Source organism: Scyliorhinus torazame, chromosome 13, assembly GCF_047496885.1.
Source record: "Scyliorhinus torazame isolate Kashiwa2021f chromosome 13, sScyTor2.1, whole genome shotgun sequence".
Classification (NCBI taxonomy): Eukaryota; Metazoa; Chordata; class Chondrichthyes; order Carcharhiniformes; family Scyliorhinidae; genus Scyliorhinus; species Scyliorhinus torazame.
This window is the reverse complement of record NC_092719.1, coordinates 60,995,456-61,017,365: the sequence shown is the minus strand read 5'-3', so window position 1 is coordinate 61,017,365 and position 21,910 is coordinate 60,995,456. Positions and strand designations below refer to the sequence as shown.

Genomic DNA, 21,910 nt, shown 5'->3' with positions numbered 1-21,910 from the left:
AACTACCTGCAGGTCAACGACACGAGGGAGATTTCAGCAGCGATGGACTGGGAAGCACTGAAGGCGGTGGTCAGAGGGGAGCTGATCGCGATACGGGCCCATAGGGAGAAGGTGGACAGGGCAGAGATGGACCGACTGGTTAAGGAGATACTACAGATCGATAGGAGGTATGCGGAGACCCCAGAAGCAGGGCTTTTAAGGGAACGGTGGAGGCTACAGGCGGAGTTTGGCTTGGTAACCACAGGGAGGGCGGTGGAGCAGCTGAGAAAGGCGAGGAGGGCAATCTAGGAGTATGGAGAGAAGGCCAGCAGAATGCTTGCACAGCAGCTTAGATAGAGGGAGGCAGTCAGGGAGATAGGGAAAGTAAATGACGGCGATGGGAACCTGGTTGGAGATTCAGCAGGGGTGAATAAGGTGTTTAGGGATTTCTACAGTAGGCTGTATAGGTCGGAACCCCCTACGGAGCCGGATGAGGCACTTTTTGGGGGGGCTGAATTTCCCAAAGGTGGACGGGGAGCTGGTAGAAGGGTTGGGGGCCCCGATCGGGTTGGAAGAGATAGTGGAGGGTCTGAAGGCCATGCAGGCGGGTAAAGCCCCGGGGCCGGATGGGTACCCAATGGCGTTTTATAAAAAGTTCTCTGGGATATTGGGGCCGGTGAGGATGTTCAATGAGGCAAGGTCAAGAGGGGTGCTCCCCCGACGATGTCACAGGCCACGATTTTGCTGATTCTGAAGCGGGACAAGAACCCGGGGCTGTGTGGATCCTACAGGCCGATATCCCTGTTGAATGTGGACGCCAACTGCTGGCCAAAAGTTTGTCCTCCACGATTGAGAATTGTGTCCCGGACGTTATTGAGGAGGACCAGACGGGGTTTGTTAAGGGTAGGCAGTTGGTGGCCAATGTAAAAAGGCTGTTAAATGTGATCATGATGCCCCCGGAAGGTAGGGAGGTGGAGGTAGTGATCGCAATGGATGCAGAAAAGGCTTTTGATCGGGTAGAATGGGAATATCTGTGGGAGGTACTGGGATGGTTCGGATTTGGGCGGGGCTTTATTGACTGGGTCAAGTTGCTGTATCAGGCTCCTGTGGCAAGTGTACGGACGAAAAGGACAACATCGGACTATTTTAGACTGCACCGGGGGACGAAACGGGGATGTCCCCTCTCCCCACTGTTGTTCGCGCTAGCTATGGAGCCATTGGCAATTGCTCAGAGAGCCTCAAGGGGCTGGACCGGGGAGGGGGGGTGTGGAGCACAGAGTCTCGCTCTATTCAGATGGCCTGCTTCTGTATGTATCGGACCCATTAGAGGGGATGGAAGAAACCATGAGGATTCTTGGGGAATTTGGCTGGTTTTCGGGGTATAAGCTAAATATGGGGAAAGGTGAGATGTTTGCGATCCAGGCAACGGGACAGGAGAGGCGATTGGGAGAGCTGCCGTTTAGATTAGTAGGGGGAAGTTTTAAGTACCTCGGCATTCAAGTGGCGCGGGAATGGGACCGGCTGCATAAATTAAATCTGGCCCGGCTAGTACACTGAATGAAGGACTATTTTCGGAGATGGGACGTGCTCCCGTTGTCATTAGCTGGGAGGGTGCAGACGATGAAGATGACGGTCCTCCTGAGATTCCTGTTCATGTTTCAATGTCACCCCATCTTTATTCCGCGGTCCTTTTTTAAACGGTTCAACAAAGTGATCTCTGGCTTTTTTGGGCTGGCAAGACCCCGCGTGTAAGGAAGGTAATGCTTGAGCGGAGTCGGGGAGAGGGCGGGCTGGCGCTGCCAAATTTTAATAACTATTACTGGGCGGCGAATATAGCTATGATCAGGAAGTGGGTGGTGGGGGAGGGGGAGGCATGGAGGCGGCTTCATGTAAGGGCACTAGTTTGGGGGCGTTGGTAACTGCGCCTCTGCCGTTCCCGCCTGCACGGTACTCCACCAGCCCCGTGGTGGTGGCGGCCCTGAGAGTCTGGGTGCAATGGAGGAGACATGTGGGGGCAGAGGGAGCATCAGTCTGGTCCCCAATCTGTAATAATCACTGATTTGCCCCTGGAATTATGGATGGGGGGTTCCAGATATGGCAGAGACCAGAGATTGAGAGGATGGGGGATATGTTTATCGAGGGGAGCTTTCCGAGTATGAGGGCACTGGAGGAGAAGTTTGGGTTGGCGAGGGTAAACAAATTCAGGTATCTGCAGGTGTGGGACTTCCTACGGAAACAGGTGTCAACCTTCCCGCTCCTACCACTAAGGGGGATTCAGGAAGCGTTTCGGACATTTACAAGGAACTTATGGGGTGAGAGGAAACGCAGACAGAGGAGCTGAAGTGCAAATGGGAGGAGGAGCTGGGAGGAGAGATAGAGGGTTGTCTATGGGCGGACGCGTTTAATAGGCACAACGCGTCCGCAACATGTGCCAGGCTCAGTCTGATCCAATTTAAGGTCATTCACTGGGCTCACATGACAGTGGCCCGGATGAGCAGATTCTTTGGGTTAGAAGATAGGTGTGCAAAATGTGCGTGAGGACCAGCGAACCATGTCCACCTGTTCTGGGCATGTCCGAAGCTTAGGGGATTTTGGCAGGGGTTTGCAGATGTCATGTCCACGGTGTTAAAAACAAGGGTGGCCCTGAGTCCAGAGGTGGCGATTTTCAGGGTGTTGGAAGACCCGGGAATCCAGGAGGAGTAAGAGGCAGACATTCTGGCCTTTGCTTCCCTGGTAGCTCGGAGACGGATACTATTAGCGTGGAGGGACTCAAAGCCCCCAAAGCCGGAGACCTGGCTATCGGACATGGCTAGCTTTCTCTGTTTGGAGAAAATCAAGTTCGTCTTGAGAGGGTCACTGTTAGGGTTCGCCCGGAGATGGCAACCGTTCGTCGACTTCTTCGCGGAAAATTAATCGTCAGCAGAAAGGGGGGGGGGGTGTTAGTTTAGCTTAGAGTAGGGGGTTAATAAAGGTGGGGCCTGTAAGGGGAGACGGCTTTTGCATTTTGTTTATAGTTTAATGTACATTGTTTATTGTGTTGTTACAATACCAAAAAATACCTCAATAGCATGTTTATTTAAAAAAAATCAATCCCTCATTTCTAGTATTCCCCAGATGTACTGACCATGTTCAAGTTCTCACTTGTCAGAGGTCATTAGTTTTAAGACAACAGCATATTGATACACCGTTCCAAATGGGGAAACTGGAGAAAGTCACTTTTCAATTTGCTGTAAAGATTGAAAATACCTTTAACCTTATTCTGTTGAATAAAAGCCAATGTGTTATATTAGTGCATTAATGATCAATTTATCCATGACATTTTTCCACATACTCCAAAATGAGATAATATTCAAGAAATTCATTCCAAACAGCATTAATTCAAAATGCCAGCAAGTGTGTGGAACAAATCTAAATTACATCATGCGCTGTAAATAAAATATGCATGCCACCTGTATAGATAAAGGGTCATACAGTTACCTTGCAAAGCATTTCCAAGTAAAGCTTCCAGCTCTGGGTTAAATTCAGCCTTTTCTTTCAACATGTGGAACAGCAGTTGGTTTTGAGTAGAACTGTTTATTTCTATTTGCTTCACTCGGCCTTCCAAAACCTTAATTTGAGATTCCTTCTGAGCAGCTTGGAGACCCTAAGACCAGATGGATCATTTTTCAGAGGCATTTTCTTCAACAATACAGAGTATTGCAGTTAAAGCAAAAGAAATATCCTCGTGATGGTCAAGTTCAACTTAATTTCTTTCCACCAGAGATCCCTTCACCTCTGAATATGAAAGCCTATTTTGTATTCCCTACTCCATGTTAATATCAATTCTTTACTGACAGTTAAAGCTCTTACAAGACAAACTAACTTTTAACTCGAGTTATCTAGTTGGGAAAAAGTATGCAATATAAATTTTAGTTTTAAAATTCTCAAAAAATTCAAGCAATGCAGGCTTCAAGGTACTTAGAACTATGTCAATTACAAACAAAAAGTCATCTGGACTCAAAACGTTAGCTCTTTTTTTCTCCCTACAGATGCTGCTAGACCTGCTGAGATTTTCCAGTATTTTCTCTTTTGACATCAATTACAAATTTGTCAGTGAGAAGTTTAATAAAGTCCAATATTGTTTAGCATTCTATTTTTATCCTGGATGCCAAAATGCTGTGCTCAACCTGGAAAATTGATGTCCTGTAACATATCTGCAAGTCAAACCTTGCACAGAAGCAATCTAAATATTTAATCTGATATTCAATTCAAATACCTCAAGCCAACCATGGAATAATGGGATACACAGAAATTAGGAAATACATAACATGTCCAACATATTAAGTATGCAAGTTACATCTTAAAAGGTATGCAAGGTATCACATTAAAAAGTGACCACTGTGCTACCACTATCTTGTGACCGTCTTGTACAGCCTTTCTATAACCATCCTAATCTGCTCCAACACAAAGTTATAAATACCAATTACATGCCAGTAACTGTGCAAAACCAAATAATTAACACTCTCCCCAAAGCTAAATCACAAATCAGCAAGTGACATGCAAGAGAACACTCTGCAATTTTTCCTGTAACATTTTGAGCAACAACATTACTTGCTCAGCCAGCTAATTCCATATAGCTTGAAATTTTATACCAAAATGCATAAAACCTTAAATAATTGACCCCATAAATTGAGAGCAAAGAGCTGGTGAGAGCAAAAGAGCTGGTGAGACAACAGGGAGGGAGAGGAGAAAAGTACATATATCTAACACAAATCTCATGCACCAAATTAAACATTTACAAATTCCTTAGATGCTAGTGCTGTTAGAACATGTGACGACTGCCCAACCAGTACTGCTGGGAGATATCTGGAGATATCCCCATTTCATTCAACACAAAGAGGATATGGCATAACTGTACCAAACAATGGAACTGGTCAACTTGAAGAATTTAATATTGAAACTAAGACTTCATCTGGAAGTAATGTTCTGGATAGCTTCAAATTAGGCTTGAACATGTAACTCTCCAGGGCTATCCTCTATTTGATGAAGTACTAGCCTGTATGCTCAGGCTAATTGACTAACATAAATAAGTCTTCAGAGTTTTGCTCTTAAATGTACCTTATTGATAACCATGATGAGGAAGTGATCCAATATGTAGCGAGCTTCTGTCAAAGAGCAGGAAGTGATTACTGCTGAAACGTCCACTGTGCCCCCCTCATCCTGGAGATGACAAGAGGAAATTAAAGCAATGCAAGCTTTTGCACTGTTCAGTGGGAGGAATGTAGACTACTTATTGAACATTTCTGTAAAGCTGTAATCCAATAATGCTAGCTAACATTTGTATTTAAATTATTTATGTGGTGTACTGTTCCACTTCAATTTTATTGCAAACTGTTTGTCCTTCAATTTGACAAAAGCATTGTCAAAGTTGGTGGGGGGACACAGAAAATTACACATCCATGTGGGAGAGGGGCAAGATCAAAGTTGGGGAGGAGGGATGGCAAGGGAAACAAATGGAAGAAAATCACAGAATGAATGAGAAAGCAGAGTGCATGGGAATAATAGTGACAAGGTTTATTTTCACATTTCAGATATAATAAAAACAAAAATAAATGTTGGGAATACTCGGCAAATCTGGCAGCATCAAGAAGAAAGAGAGATACTGTTTTCAAGTTTATGACCTTTGTTAACTGTTTCTCTCTCTTCAGGTGCCACCTGATCTGCTGAGTAATGCCCACATTTTCTGTTGTCATTAAAGATTTACAGCACCTTCAAAGTTTTGTTTTTGTACATTAAGTTATGGCTACAGTAAAATTTCCACCACCTAGACGATCAATACCATATATAATCGACAAAATAAGGCTTAGTCAACTGTGTCAGAAGTAGTGAACATAAAAAATAAAAATGAGCAGGAATAGGCAATTCAGCACCTATAGCCTGCTCCGCCATTAAATACAATCATAGCTGATCCCATCTTAGCCTCAACGGCACCTTCCTACCCACTCCCCATAAACCATCATGTCGCTACTAATTAAAAACCTATCTATCACCTCCTTAAATTTGTTTGGTGTTCCAGCATCCACTGCACTCTCGGGTAAAGAATTCCACAGATTCATGACCCTTTGACTGAAACAACTCCTCCTCGTGTCAGTTTGAAATCTGCAATCTCTTAGCCGAAAACTACAGCCTCTCTCAGGGAGAAAAGCGAGAATCATAAGTCACTGGATGCCTGAAATAATTGCGTGCAAGAGCCTGAATTCCTTAAATGTAAGGGATAAAGCTGGACGAGTGGGGGTGGAGGTGCATAGAAGAGAAGGAGCAACTACAGAATGTTGTTAGTCCATGTGGGCTAAGAGTTCTCCCATAAATAGCATTCTCTGAATCTGTACCTGTTATCTCAAACATATCTCACCAGTACGGAGATGCTACAAAGTTGCCTTTGTTATGGTCCATCTCATCTCGCTTTACGAGAATGACAAATATGCTCACCAACAATAACTCTGCCCTTCTCCAAATGTCACCCTTCAAGGCTCAATTTAAGGCAGCTAAACGTACTCAGAACATGATATAGTCTGACTTTCATTCAGACACAAGAAATAGTTATGGATTCTCTGAAGATACATGTGACAGGCGGAAATTATGACATTTAATCTATACATTGGCATGACAGAATGATGCAATGCATTTGAATACTTAGGTTTGTGTAGATTTTTGGGGACTTTTATTTTCCAAACACATACAACAGTAAGGAATAATTATAAAATTGACTTGCCTTAGCTTCCTCCATCTGCATGATATTTGCCTGGCATTCTGAAATGCTATCATTAATATAATCAATATTTGCACTCAGAGACTCTGTTTCTTCATTAATACTATGGATTGCTTTGTCATCTACACATTCTTGTGAAAATTTCTCTCTCCGTCTATTCAACTTGTCACGTCTTTTGGTCAAATCTTCACGTTGCTACAACATAAACAAAGGGAAAACGGTAAGAATTGAAATCAACTACAATCTCAAATACAGCCTGTAAATATTCATCCTACTGATTTCAAAGCAAGTGCTTGCTGACTTTCTTTAGTGTCTGATGATCAATTGTACATAAAACTATCAAAGATTTTTACATTTTTCAACCGTACACAAACAAGTCAAAAACAAATGTAAAAAGAAAAGCAGCAGTACTACTCAACCGGTCAGCCAGTTGTGAACCACAGCAGGTTCTGGCCTCACCTGTGGCAGACACTAATCTTCCAACCTCCCACATGAATCATGGTTTGCTGCCTGCAAACCCTGCATCTACGAATGGAGAGATAGGATAGCCAATGTATTGTATGGAAAAATTCAAAACACCATTGAAACCATTCAACAAAAATGTTAATTGCATAACAGAGGGGTGGCCGAGAGGAGGGGGTGCAGCGGGAAGCCAGTTGGTAGAAGGGGATAAGAAAAATTAAGACAAATGTATAAACACAGTAAAAAAAACTTACACTTATTTCAAAGGAATGCTAACAGAAGTCACATTTTCAGCACCTGCTTACATTGACTATACCAGATATGCCTTTTGCATCTTCAAGCCAGGTAAACATTCAACACAAACAAAAACACCACTAACCAACCTCAAACTGCCAGTATAATTTTAATTATTAAAAGTAGCTCGCCAGATGGTGTAGCCACCTGGGTTGGCCACTTCCCAACTTAAAATGGAGGTCTGCAAAGACTACAGGGAAATTCAGCCAACACAGGCAAAAACCCTGTGCATTAGAACTTGCAAAAGCCCAGACAGCACTGAAGCTTACAGCCATCTGCATACTAATGAGCGATTGCCGGATACAATGGAAACATGTAAAGAGAATAAGGCCAAGCCAGGCGCCTCTGCGCCAGCAGGAGCCAAGACAAAGGAAGGCCAACGGACACTCAGGGACCGCCCAGCGATCAGGGAACAACTCCAGTATTGGAGAAATCGATCCAAGTGATCGGAACGTAGTCCAATCACTTGGAACCAGATAAGGGGTCCGCCCCGAAGGGCGGGAAGCCCCTGGGGACTATAAAGTAGAGCCCCCAAGTTCAAATCAGTCTTCTTGGCAGGGTCACTCAGCAGCAAATCAACCCTTGAGAGTGAACTGCACAAGCTGCCGCACCAACCAAGTAAGTCTCCAGTCAACGCACGCTACGAGATGGGCGCTCCTAGCTACCAGTCCATACCAGCTTTTGAATCCTGCAGTTTCAGAACCCGAACAAAAGGCCATTTGTTCCCCTGTCCTGGTGGGCCAGTCCAAAGCTAAGTATAGGCCTGTTAGCGATAGAGATAGTTTATTAAGTAGAATTTATGAGTAGCGATTGACTGTGTATAATAAATATGTTTTGATTTGAACCTTACTAATTGGTGTGTTGAGTTATTGATCAGTACTTGAACTTGAACCTCGTGGCAGTATCATAAAGATACCTGGCGACTCTAGAGCAAAGGTGATAAAACAGAGCAAATTGAACCAACCAAAGTTAGCAACAATGGTCAGTTCTTTAAAATTCGACAATATCTTCCAAACCCAGAACATCTACCATCTAAAAGGACAAAGTTAGCAGCAACCTACAAGCTCTCCTCTAAGCTGCACAATTTCCTGACTTATATCGCTATGATCGCTTGATCAAACTTCTGGAACTCCCTTCTCAACAGGACCGTGTGTATACCTGCATCACATGGTCTGCAGTGGTTCAAGGAGGATGCTCACCACCTCCTTCCCAAGGAAACAAATGCTGAACTGGCCAGTAACACTCACCCAAGGAATAAATAAAATAAAATGCAAATGGTGGTAGAACAGGCAAAATTTGTTTCAACTTCATAAATTTGATTTATTTTGATGACACTTTTACCAGTTGCTTTCACACTACAATTAATAACTCTCAATCCAAAAGTGGTTTCTGAAAGCAACAGACATAAATTATAACAACATTTACTGGATTATCGTGTTGCCTTCAAACATAAAGTCAAGCACCATACAGAAGTTTAGCGAAATAGAAATACAAGAAATTTAGCACTGGACAGTAGACATCATCCTGTTGTTCTCCCAAGTCTAAAAGAAAAAAAACGAAACCCGTCAATTCACCTAGCCAGGTAACATTTGCAGAAAAAAAGTTTTCATTTCTAATTTTCAAGTTGTGGGGGGATGGAAGGCAGGTAACTGGGAAGGGGAGGGGAGGGGAAATTGCTCTTACCGTGAGAAGTCGGTTCATATCAGCTTCCATGTTAGCAATGGTCATCCTCTGCATGATGATTTCAGTAACTCTACGTTCAAGTGACTGCCATTTCATTCTTGCTGCGCGTGATGTATATCTATTTGTAATTTTCCTCTGGTACTTCTTCCTGCAATTGGTCGAACAGAGTTATTAACTCACACTATCCCTTGCTCTCATGTACAAATTTATTTAAAATTGGTAGTCACTATGGTTATTGCTAATTTTACTTAATCAAAAATTTCCCTTTGGTAGGAGGATCTAGTATAATTATCTATCTGGTCATTTTTCTTCATTATTTTTAACATTTCAATTGGTACACTTCTCCATGGAATGAGAGTTTATTTAGCTTCTCTTAAATTTCTAGTCTTTGCATCTCAGAAACCAGAGTGTTATTTGTTCCTGGACTTCTTTCAAAACTCGTACCTAAAATTAGTTTCCTAAAATCAGGTGGCTTAATTGAGTTGGGGACTGCATAATTTCAACACTCTCTTGCAACACTTTCTTGCTTTTATATTCTACAGCTCGAGAAGAAACTCCTTCAGTTTTCCAATAATTTGATCCAAAGCTTTGCCAATCCGATTCCCACTAAACTGCTGATGACCCATCTCCCCTTCCTGGTTGCCTGTTAAATATTTGCCCTCCTCAGATACTGATGCGTCCTTCAAATTTGCCAATACCTCTTCATAAAAAAACAATCCTCCCCTGATCTTTTACAGACAACAGCTCCATCTCTAAACCTCTCTTTCATTCCCAAAGTTCATATGTGCTTCTGCCTTCCAAATCAATGCCCATCTTTCCCAAAACTCCATGTTGAAAGCCCTCCAATCAGGTTTCCATCCCTGTCACACAAAGTTACAAATGACACCCCAGTGGACTGTAACAAAGGTAAACAACTCCCCTTCATCCTTCAACCTGTCTGCAGCCTTTGGCACAGGTGACTACATCATTCTCCTCCAACTCCTTTCTACGGTCATCTTGATGAGACTACATTCGTCTGGTTCCATTCTTATCTATTCAGCCACAGCCAGAGAATCACCTGCAATGGCTTCTTTTACTGCCCCTGCACGGTTACTTCTAGTATCCCCCATGGGCCCTCCTATTTTTCATTCACATGGTGCCCTCAGTGATATCACCTGAAAATAGAGAATCTGTTTCCACATGTACGGTGCAGGCAACCACTTTTCTCTCACCACCATCTCTCTTGAACCCGATCTCTAAATTGTCAGAATGCTTGCCTGAGTATCCAGTGTCGGACGAGCAGAGATTTTGTTCACTTAAATACCAGGAAGACAAAAGCCATTAGGTGAGAAATTCAGTCATGAGGATGCCTCCCTTGCTTCCCCAGGGCCTTGGACCGCTACTTGTATGGGTCATGCTTTTCATTTGAGAGCATACAGATGTGTGCTCTGCATGCACCCAAAAATGTTCAATTCACACTATCATGATATCCTGTAGGTCAATATGCTGATGGGATGTCAGGATTTCAGCTCAGGTTCTGGCCATACCTACATCAGAAGTAGATGACCAGCCCCGGGGGGGGGGGGGGGGGGGGGGGGGGGGTTGAGACAGCAATCACAGTGGGTTTTCAGCTTGAGATGATAGAGCATGGAGCAGAGGCTGCAGAGTTGGCAAGCTTCAAGTCATATCCACTGCCAACCTAGAGCCTGATTTCTCTATGCTCCTGGTCAGTGACAGGTAGTTGACTACCAGGCCTATCAATGCACCTCCCTGCATGCAAACCTATTCAATACTCTCCTGCATGCCACGCCAATGAGCTCCTTATCAAAGTCTTCTGCAGAAGGGGTTGACCCCCAACTTATCCTCGGATGTGGTTGACCCCCAACTTATCCTCGGATGTGCTGGTGAACTATCCTTTTACCCTGGCTTGGTTGTAGTTCATTTGCACCCAGTGACTCTCAATGTGCTGTTCCAAAATGTATGCTAACCTCCAAGGCACATGCGAGTTGACGGCTGTGAATGCCAGATCAATACAATACTGAGATAACTACATCAGAGGCAACACCTTAAAAATGAATCTTCCCTTCGTGCAGTTTGTTAGATCAGGGAGTTCAATGATTTGACCAATGTTTTCTCCTCAGCCAACACTGCCTAAAACGGTCAATTGGTTATTCACCTTGTGCTGTTAGTGGGATCCTGCTGTTTAACTATAAGAACATCAGTAAAGTCTTATCCTAAACTCTCCCATGAATCACGTTAGACAGCAACCAGCCGTGAGAATCCAGAATGATTGATTCTACTCTCTTAAACCCACGACATGGCCTAAAGTTTTCATCGCCACAATCACTCTGGGTGAAATTAACTGATTGACACAGTTTGGGATTAAATCCAGAAATGTTCAGGTCTGTTCACAAATCCACATGATGCATTAAGCTGTTTTGGGAGGTCTGATAATTAAAAAATTCACAAATATATTGTGTAGTTGCTTTGTTTGCTTTGCTGAAAATTGCACTAAAAGTACCTCATCCCATTTGTTTTGTCTGTTGACGTAGCCAGCGCCCGAGAAGCAGGAGCTCTCCCTTTTTGTAGGCCAGTGAAGTTAGCAGTTGATCGGTCATGTTCATAAATACTCATGTGTGATGGTGGTTCTGAAATAGGGTCTGGTAAGCTCAATTTACGACTCGCTCGTCCAGCTACTTTATCAGACATCGGCTTTGACAGTTTTCGAAGGGCTGTAACCTAAATATAATAATATTGCACACTTTGAGCAGAAATGATGATACATGCAAGACTTCAAAACAAATTTTAAACAATTACAGCCCAAACTTGACCATATCTATCCAAATTACCAGTAGGTTAAGTTGCTGCTTTAAATCACATCTGTTCAGAGGAGGTTCACTAGGTTGATTCCAGAGATATAGGGTTTGTTGTCTGAAGAGAGATTGAACAGTTTAGGCCTATACTACCTAGAGTTTAGAAGAATGAGGGGAGATCAAATTGAGGTATACAGGGTGATCAAAGGTATGGATAAAGTAGACGTGGAGCAGATGCTTCCTCCTATGGGGCATTCTAGAACAAGAGATCATAGTCTTGGGATAAGAGGTAGCAAATTTAAAATGGAGTTGAGGAGAAACTACTTCTCCCAAAGGGTTGTGAATCTGTGGAATTTGCTACCCCAGAGTGTAGATGCTGGGACAGTGAGTTAATATAAGCAGGAATTAGACAGATTTTTAATTGGTAATGTGTTAAAGGTGTAGCCACGTAAAATGGCTGCTTCCCGATTAGAATGGTCAAAACCCTGATTTAAAATGGCGAACAAAAGAGGCTGATGGGAATATCACCCAACAGGACACAAACGGACAGCTGCAGGTAAAACAGTGTATTCGCCTCTGGGGAAAGTCAGCCCAGACCGATACCTGCAGCCGTCAACATCACAACAACCCAGCCATCTGCATAGTAAGCAGCCATCCCCGGGAACAATTGCTACAAATTAACAATTGAAAGCCGATCCAGACCTTTCGGCGCCAGCAGGGGCTGACACAAAGGAAGGTAAACGACCACCCCCCGATCAAGGAATCGCTCCATTATTGGAGCATATCGAACCAAGTGATTGGGACCAAGTCCAATCACTTGGAACCAGGTACGAGGTCTGCCCCGAGAGGCGGGAAGCCCCTGGGGACTATAAGAATAGGGGCCAAGTTCAACTCAACCCTTCTTCTCCTGCTCACAACCTTCGAGACCCTTCGACAAAGAAAACTGTAAGCGTTACTCCAGCGATCGCTACCAGGTAGGCGCTGCTGACTATCGACTTGTACTAGCCTTTGAATCCCGCAAACTCAGAACCAATTCGAAAGACCATTCGTTTCCCTGACCTGGTGGGCCATTTCCAAAGTTAAGTATTGGCCTTTAGTGGTAGGTAGTAGTCTAGAAGTAGGATTATTGTATAAGTATTTATTGCTGTATATAATAAATGACTGTTGATTTAACTCTTACGAAGCGGTGTGTTGCATTATTAATCATTACTTGGACTTGAACCACGTGGCGGTATCAGAAAGATACCTGGCGACTCATGAGCAAAGGTGACAGAATAAGAATAAAGTAAACCAAGGCTAAAACAAGCAACAAAGGGTTATAGAGAACAGGCAGGACGGTGGAGTTAAGATCAGGATGAGATGAGCCATAATCGAATGGTGGAGCATTTCAACATAAAATAAAAGACAACATAAGCCAATACAGACCCTGATATATCAACACTGCCATTCACACAAATGCATAGAATAGACATTGTTGACAGCCCCAAGTCTTGCGTTCATTGTTTAAATTGAGCTTGTTCATTCCAACCATACATAACCTTGCATTATTTTGAAGACTGTGTGAAGTAAAATGCACCAATTATCTGTCACATTTTATAAATTTTAAGAACCAAACAAATGGTTGGCACATAATCTAGAAGTTGAAATATCAAAAACATTAATGTTCTTAAAATATGGAACTTCATTGTAGAGAAATGTGACATTCCACAAATGTAAAATTCATTTTCATGGCCAGAAAGGCTTTTCATTAGTAAATATGAACTTAGTACAGAATTAAAATCCCAGTCACAGCACATTCAACAAGGTGTAACTTTTTCCAAAGGTTTTACAGCGAGACGAATAGCTAACAAGGGCAAATTCTCATCAGTCAAATGATTATCTGATTTCAGTCCACAAAGTGTTCAAGAGTGCACACTCTACTGGCAGTGGCCAGATGTGGGCTTCAGTAATAACGGTCAACATCAGAGGAGTAATGACAAGAAAAGATGACCGCTTTGTTTCGTTGGACAGCAAAATCTGAGCCATTATTGTTTTGATTTATCCAAGTGCAAATAATGAACAATGTCTCACCTCCTCAGTTTTTCGCCGTAGGATTATTTCTTGTTGTCGCTTTTTAGCTTCCAAAAGTTTCATTTGATGCTGAAGGAATAAAAAGAATCAACGTTAAAACTATAGAAATGGAAAGAAATACTACCCTCCAAACAAATAAAAAGATCAAGTATATCAGAACTTTTCCTACTGAAGACCAGGACATAAAACCATTTAATCAGCAGCATGGGGTTGTGTTTAATTTCCCCAACTAGTTGTTTAAAAAATTCATTTATAGACCTTGTCCTTAACAATCGACCTGTTGCAGGTGAATCAATCTACAACAGTAATGATAGAGTGACCATTGCATTGCCTTCAAAGCTAGGACACTCCATCAGGTTGGGTGGCACTATTACTGTGCTAAGTGAGATAGATTTAGAACAGATGTAGCCGTTCAAAACTGAGCATCCATAAAGCACTGTGGGCCACTATCAGCATTATATTCCATTGCAATCTAACATCATGGGCCGGCAAATCCCTTACTCGAACACCTCTATCAAGCCGGGTGAACAATGAGGGTTTTAGGAAAACACGCTAGGAGCAGCACCAGACATGCTTGGAAAGAAGGTGCCACATGGTGAAGCATCAATACAAGACGAAGGCATGAAAGACAACTGGAGAAGCATATGAATATATATATATATATATATATATATATATATATAAATGATCCTACAGCCAATGGATTAGATCAAAGCTCTCTGGTCCTGCCATAACCAATCATGAAATAGTCCAATAGAGGAGGGCGAATCTTTCATGACAACCTTCAGCCAGCAGTGCAAAGTAGACAATCCATTTCAGCCATCTTCTGACATCCAAATCACAAGCACCAATCTTCAGTCAATGATCCACTCTACGTGATGGAGAAATAGCTGAGCAAAGGCGATTGGTCTCAAAAATATCCTGGTTGTACCAATGAAGAGTTGTGCTCCAGGGACTAGCAGTACCTCTAGACAAGTTATTCCAGTACATCAGCATCTACCTGACATGGAAACTTGCCCAGGTATGTTCTGTCTACCAGAAACAGGATAAAACCACTCAGGTCAATTACCAATTAATCAACCTAGTCTCAATCATAATCAAAGTGATTGAAGGTGTCAGCTGACACTGCTATCAAGAAGCACTTACCAATAACCAGCTCATCGATGTTCAGTCTAGGTTCCACCAGAACTCATTACTGTGTTCCAAACATGGACCAATGAGCTGAATTCAAGAGGTGAGGTAGAGTTGCTTCCTTTGACAAGACAGTATTTTACTGAGAGCAGAATCAGAGCCCACATCAAACTGAAATCAATGGGAGCTAATGAGAAAGCTCTCCAATGGCTGAAAAATATCTAGCGCAAAGGAAAATGAGATTGTTGGAAACCAATCATCTTTGCTGAGAACATCACCACAGGAGATCTTCAGGTCAGTGTTGAAGGTCAGGACTGGTGACACTTGCTGTGTTCACAATTGTTTTGATAGCAAAGCAGATACAGCAAGACCTAGGCAACATTCAGGCATAGGTTAATAAGTGACAACATTTGTGCCACATGGGACAGAGGCAATGACCAAATCCATTTAAGTTCCTCAGTACCTCCCTCGATATTCAACAGCATTACCATCATCAGGCATGTCCAAAAATCCCTGAAGGCAGCAGGACAAGTAGATAAGGTGTTTAAAATGGCATACGGGTTAAAAATCAAAGAATTTATAGTGCAGAAGGAGGCCATTTGGCCCATCAACTCTGCATCAGCCCTTGGATACCTGCCTTGATTAGCTAAGGCATATAATATAAGAGCAGGGAGGTTATGATGGAGCTGTATAAAAATGCTGGTTAGGACATAGCTGAAGTACTGTGTGGAGTTCTGGTCGCCACACTATAGGAAGGAGTTAATTGCACTAGAGGTGCAGTTGAGATTCACCAGGATGTTGCCTGGGCTGGAGTTTTTCAGCTATGAAGTGAGGAGAGATTTCTTTTCCTTGGAACAAAGAAGGGTGACAGGTGGCAGAGTGGTTAGCACTGCTTCCTCATAGTGCCAGAGACTCAGATTTGATTCTGGCCATGGGTGACTGCCTGTGTGAAGTTTGCACTTTCTCCCAGTGTCTGCATGAGTTTCCTCCAGATGCTCCAGTTTCCTCCCACAGTCAAAAGATGTGCAGAGTAGCTGGGGTTATGGGGATAGGACGAGGGAATGGGCCTAGGTAGAGTGCCTAGGAGAGTGCTCTTTCGGAAGGTGGTTGAAGACTTGATGGGCCGAATGGCCTCCTTCTATGGACCTGATTGAGGCGTACAAAATTATGTGGGACATTGGTAGGGTAGATAGGAAGAAACTTTCCCCCTTAGTCGAGGGGGCATACATTGATTTGAAGGTAATGGGCAAGAGATTTAGAGGGGATTTGAGGAAAATCCTTTTCACCCAGAGGGTGATAGGAATCAAACTCACTGCCTGAAAGGGTGGTAGAGGTGGGTACTCTGAATACTGGCAAGCTTTCCAAAGAATCAGTTGCAGTCCAGATAACCAGGGAATTGGGACAGAAAGAATATCTTAAGATGACTGAAGTTAAGAGAACAGAGACCAAGGTATTGTTCAGAAGAATTCAAGGAAGAGTAAAACGGAGTTCGAGACTCAATTGCAGTAACCCAATTGAAAGTGGGAAAGCAGACTTCAGAGATAAAGCAAAAGTTTAATGCCATTTGATAGGGAATCAAGAGTTAAAGCAATTTTGAATAGTTTGTGGATTGCAGTCAAGACAAAGAAATCCTAAAGGGGGTGATGTAAAACCTGAATACTGGATCTGCTGTTAAATGTGGAGCCTAATGCTTGTCTAGAGGTACTGCTAGTCCCTGGAGCACAACTCTTCATCAGCACAACCAGGATATTTTTGAGACCAATCGTCTTTGCTCAGCTATTTCTCAATCACGTAGAGTGGATCATTGACTGAAGATTGGTGCTTGTGATGGAGACTTCAGAAGATGACTGAAATGGAGTCGAAAACCTGGACTAGATTTCTGCATGCAAATGAAAAGCATTCGTGGGAAATAAAATTTTAAAGTGCATTTTGGGAGTTGAGTTTGAAAACTCTCCTGTGACAGTCACCTGGGGCAATTCGGAGGACAAACCAACAGATATCAACTTGGGTTTAGAGCAGAGTATGTATTTGACCACAGTCAATCTGTGTGCTTAAAGGGACTTTGTGTTAATGAGACCATGATTGCTTAATATGTACTTTGCAATCCGTGTTAATCTTAAAATCTGTTTCCAACTGTTAAACCAAGGGGGGACTAAAGAAGTATTACATCATAATCCAACTTTTTTTAAATTGTTCTTGCTAAAACTAATTAGTGGTCCTGTGGCTCTGTTCCTCGAAGTTTTTATAAACATGTTAAAGTTTGGGTCTTTTGAGCAAGGGTTCCATTCTTGAATCTTCCCGTCCAATTATAACACTGGGATCATAACTTAAGGCTCAAGCCAGAAGTGAGATGGAATATTTTTCACTTCCCTGGAAGCGCACAGCTTCAATGACACTCAAAAAGTGCAACATCATCCAAGGCAAGGCAGCTTCCTTGATTGGCAACCTGTATTAAATGTTCAATCCCCTCCATCACAGGTGAGCACCACAGTGTGACCCATCTACGAGATGTTCTGCTGCAATTTGCCAAGGTTTCTTCAACGGCACTTGCCAAACCCACATTCACCGCATGCCAAAAGGTCAAGGGCAGCAAGTACATAGGAACACCACCATCTGCAAGTTTCCCTTCAAGTGACACCTCATCCTGACTTGGAAGTACATCACTTTCCTTCATAGTTGCTGCGTTGAAATTCCTATCTGACAACACTGTTGTGGAGCACAGCATCTACTGCCCATTCCTAACTGCCATTAAGATGGTACTTAGCCACCTTACACAGAAACATACATAGAAATAGGAGGAGGTCATTCAGCCCTTCGAGGGTGGTCCGCCATTCATTATGATCATGGCTGATCCCGGTTTCAATACCTGATCCTGTCTTCCCCCCATATCCCTTGAACTGCTGCAGTTTATGTAGTGTAGGCGCACCCAAAGTGCTATTAGGCAGTTCCAGGATTTTGACCCCATGACAGTGAAGAAATGGTGATATATTTCAAAGTCAAGAGGGAAAACTTGCAGATGATGATGTTCCCATGCATCTGCTGCCCTTGTTCTTCTTAGTGGTAGAGATCATGGATTTGGAAGGTTCTGTCAAGAAGCCTTGGTGAGTTGTTGCAATGCATCTTGTATGTGCACACTGCTGCCGTTGTGTGTTGGTGATAAAGGGAGTAAATGTTCAAGGTTGTGGATGGGGTGCCAAACTGGTTGCTTTGTCCTAGATGATGCAAGATTTTTGAGTGTCGTTGGAGCTGCACTGATCCAGGCAAGTGGAGAGTATTTCATCCCGCTCCTGATCTATGCCTTATAAATGGACAGGCTTTGGGGAGTCAGGAGGTGAGTTATTCCCCACAGCCACTCCAGCCTCTGACCTGCTCATGTAGCCAAGAAGTTCTTCAAGAATGTAGCTTACCACCACCTCCTCAAGGACAGTAAGTGTGGCCTAGCCAGTGACATCTCACAAATGAATAAGTAAATACAAAGAAAATTGAAGTGTGCTGGGTAGCAGGCAATAGATAAACAATCCCTGTAGGTATATCTACTTTAGCTGGAGTATCCAGCCAGTCAGTTCCCTGCAATGCCATGTTGCTGATGTTATCTCTCAGTTTTGAAATGTGATGTTTCAGTACCAAGCTGTCTGACACGCACATTTGTTGTAATAAAAAATAACCAAAGCTCACAGCGGTCAAGTCTGATTTTCACCCTGCATTCCTTTTTTGAAAAAATATTTTTATTCTCGTTTTTCACATTTTCTCCCAAATTTACACCCACCAACAATAAACAATAATCAGCAACAAATGTCAATCCCCTTAACGATAACAACGATCCCATCCTCCCACCAAACATTACATAAACAAATGACAAAAAGGAATCAGGGATCACCCATAGTCACCCTTAATACACACAGCCCCCCTCCCCCAACCCTCCATCCCAACTAATGTTCGATGTTATCCAGTTCTTGAAAGTGCATAATGAATAATGCCCATGAATTGTAGAACCCCTCCGTCCTTTCCCTCAGTTCAAACTTAACCTCCTCAAGTGTCAAGAATTCCAAAAGGTCCCCCCGGCACGCCAAGGCACAGGGTGGATGCTCTCCATCCCAACAGGATCCGCCATTGGGCGATCAACGAGGCGAAAGCTACGATATCTCCCTCCGCCCCGTCCGACACCCCGAATATAGCCTCCCGGAGACCCGGGTCCAGTTTCACGTGCACCGCCTTAGAAATTACCCTAAAAACCTCCTTCCAGTAATCCTCTAGCTTTGGACAGGACCAAAACATATGAACGTGATTTGCGGGGCCCTCCCCACAACACTCACACACATCTTCTACTCCTTCAAAGAATCGGTTCATCCTCGCCCTCGTGAGGTGTGCTCTGTATACCACCTTCAGCTGCATCAGCCCGAACCTCGCACACGAGGTGGAGGCATTTACTCTCCGGAGCACCTCTCACCAGAACCCCTCTTTAACCTCTCCGAACTCTTCCTCCCACTTTGCTTTGATCCCTTCCAGTGGTGCCTTATCCTCTTCCAAAATAGTTCCGTAAACCGCTGACGCTATCCCCCTTCTCCAGTCTCCCTGTCGTCAGCACCTCCTCCAGCAATGTGGAGGCCAGTTCCTCCGGGAAGCTCTGTATCTCCTTTCTGGCAAAATCTTGAACCTGCATGTATCTAAACACTTTCCCAGCGCTCCAGCCCATACTTCGCTTCCAACTCCTTCAGTCCTGCAAACCGACCCCAAAGAAACAAATCTTTGAGAGTCTTAATCCCCTTCTCCTCCCATTTCTGAAAATTTCCATCCCACCTCCCTGGCTCAAATCTGTGGTTCCCCCGAATCGTCATTTCCCTTGACCCTGCCCCCAACCCGGAGTGTTGGCGAAACTGCCTCCAAATTCTCAATGAAGCTATTATTACCAGACTCCCTGAGTATTTCCCGCACTGTTGCTAGTGCTTTCAGTCCCGACCCCCTGCACAAACTCTCCTCCATTCTGACCCACTGGGAATCAACCCCTCTGACCCAGCTCCGCACCTTCTCCACATTCGCCGCCCAGCAGTAGTACATCAGGTTCGGAAGACCCAAACCCCCTGCCTGCGTTCCCCTCTGTAGCAGCACCTTTCTCACTCTGGCCACCTTCCCTCCCCATATGAACGAGGTAATCCTTCCCTCAATCTCTTTGAAAAACGCCTTTGGCAGGAAAATTGGCAGGCATTGAAAAATAAACAGAAATTGCAGCAACACATTCATTTTAACCACCTGTACCAGACCAGCCAGTGACAGAGGGTGACCATCCCACCTTGCCAGATCAGGTTTCATTCTCCCCACCAAACTAGAGATGTTGTACCTGCGAAGCACCCCCCCCCCCCCCCCCCCCCACCCCTGCCCCTTCCCGAGACACCACAAAATACTCACTCTTGTCTAGATTCAGCCTGTACCCAGAGAAACCGAGAAAGACCCAAATACTCGATTGTCAATGTTCCCCCTATCGACACACTCGGTTCCGACACGTATAACAGCAAGTCGTCGGCATACAAGGACACCCAATGCTCTATCCGCCGCCCCGCCCCCCCCCCCCCCCCCCCCACTATTCCTTTCCATACCCCCAAACTTCTTAATGCGATGGCCAACGGTTCAATCGCAAGTGCAAACAGCAGGGGGGACATAGGACACCCCTGCCTCGTCCCACGGTGGAGAGAAAAGTATCTCGAGCTGATGTTGTTTGTGCGGACACCCGCCCTCGGCTCCTTATATAGTAGCTTTACCCAGTTCACAAATCTTGGTCCAATCCCAAACCGCTCCAGAACTGCCATCAAGTACCCCCATTCTACCCAGTCTAATGCCTTCTCGGCGTCCAATGCCACAACCACCTCGGTTTCCTTCCCCTCCGCCGGTGCCATAACGACGGTGCCAATACCCTCCTAATGTTCGAAAAGAGCTGCCTCCCTCTCACGAATCCCGTCTGATTCTCACCTATCACCTTCGGGAGGCACTCCTCCAGCCTATCGGCCAGTACCTTCGCCAATACCTTTGCGTCCACATTCAGAAGTGATATGGGCCTAGACGACCCACACTCAGTCGGATCCTTATCTTTTTTTAGCAACGGTGAAATTGATGCCTGCCCCAAGGTTTGTGGCAATACCCCCTTCCCTATCGCCTCTTCAAACATCCCCACCATCAGGGGCGGCAGCGTTTCCTTGAATTTTTTATAATATTCCACCGGAAACCCATCCGGCCCAGCCACCTTCCCCGACTGCATCCTCCCAATCACATCCTTTATCTCCTGCACCACTATTGCTCCTTCTAATGTGGCCCTGTCCCCCTCACCTCGGGTACTCCAACCCATCTAGAAATTCCTGCATCTCACAGTCCCCCCCAGGTAGCTCTGACCTGTACAACCTCTCATAAAACTCCTCAAAAACCTTGTTATTCAGATCCGGAGCCGCCACCAACTTCCCTACCCTATCCCTCACCTGAAGAATTTCCCTTGCTACTGCTTCCCTCTGGAGATGACCTGCTAACATATGCCTCGCCTTATCTCCATGTTCATACACTGCACCCATTGCTCGTCTCAATTGGCGCACCGCCTTCCTGGTAGACAGTCGGTCGAAGCTCGCCTTTAGTTCCTTCCTCTTTTACAGCTTCGCTGGGTCCCCATCTTCTGCATAACTCCCATCTACCTCCAACATCTCATCTATTACCCTCTGCCGCTCCAACCTCTCCTCTTTGTCCACCCTGGCCTTAAACAAAATTACCTCCCCCC

The 21,910-nt window shown here is 44.2% G+C and overlaps 1 protein-coding gene across 3 annotated transcripts in view; it reads right to left on the bottom strand.

Moving 5' to 3' along the window:
• Nucleotides 1-21,910, bottom strand: part of kif21a (kinesin family member 21A) — a 189,137-nt gene that overhangs the window by 59,334 nt on the left and 107,893 nt on the right. For all 3 annotated transcript variants that reach the window (XM_072471655.1, XM_072471658.1, XM_072471656.1), the window contains exons 17-22: nt 14,029-14,097; nt 11,667-11,884; nt 9,167-9,314; nt 6,731-6,922; nt 5,077-5,178; nt 3,457-3,622 (exon numbers count right to left, since the gene is read on the bottom strand). In XM_072471655.1, the coding sequence (XP_072327756.1) occupies nt 3,457-3,622; nt 5,077-5,178; nt 6,731-6,922; nt 9,167-9,314; nt 11,667-11,884; nt 14,029-14,097 (895 nt within the window). The remainder of the gene's footprint in view (nt 1-3,456; nt 3,623-5,076; nt 5,179-6,730; nt 6,923-9,166; nt 9,315-11,666; nt 11,885-14,028; nt 14,098-21,910) is intronic.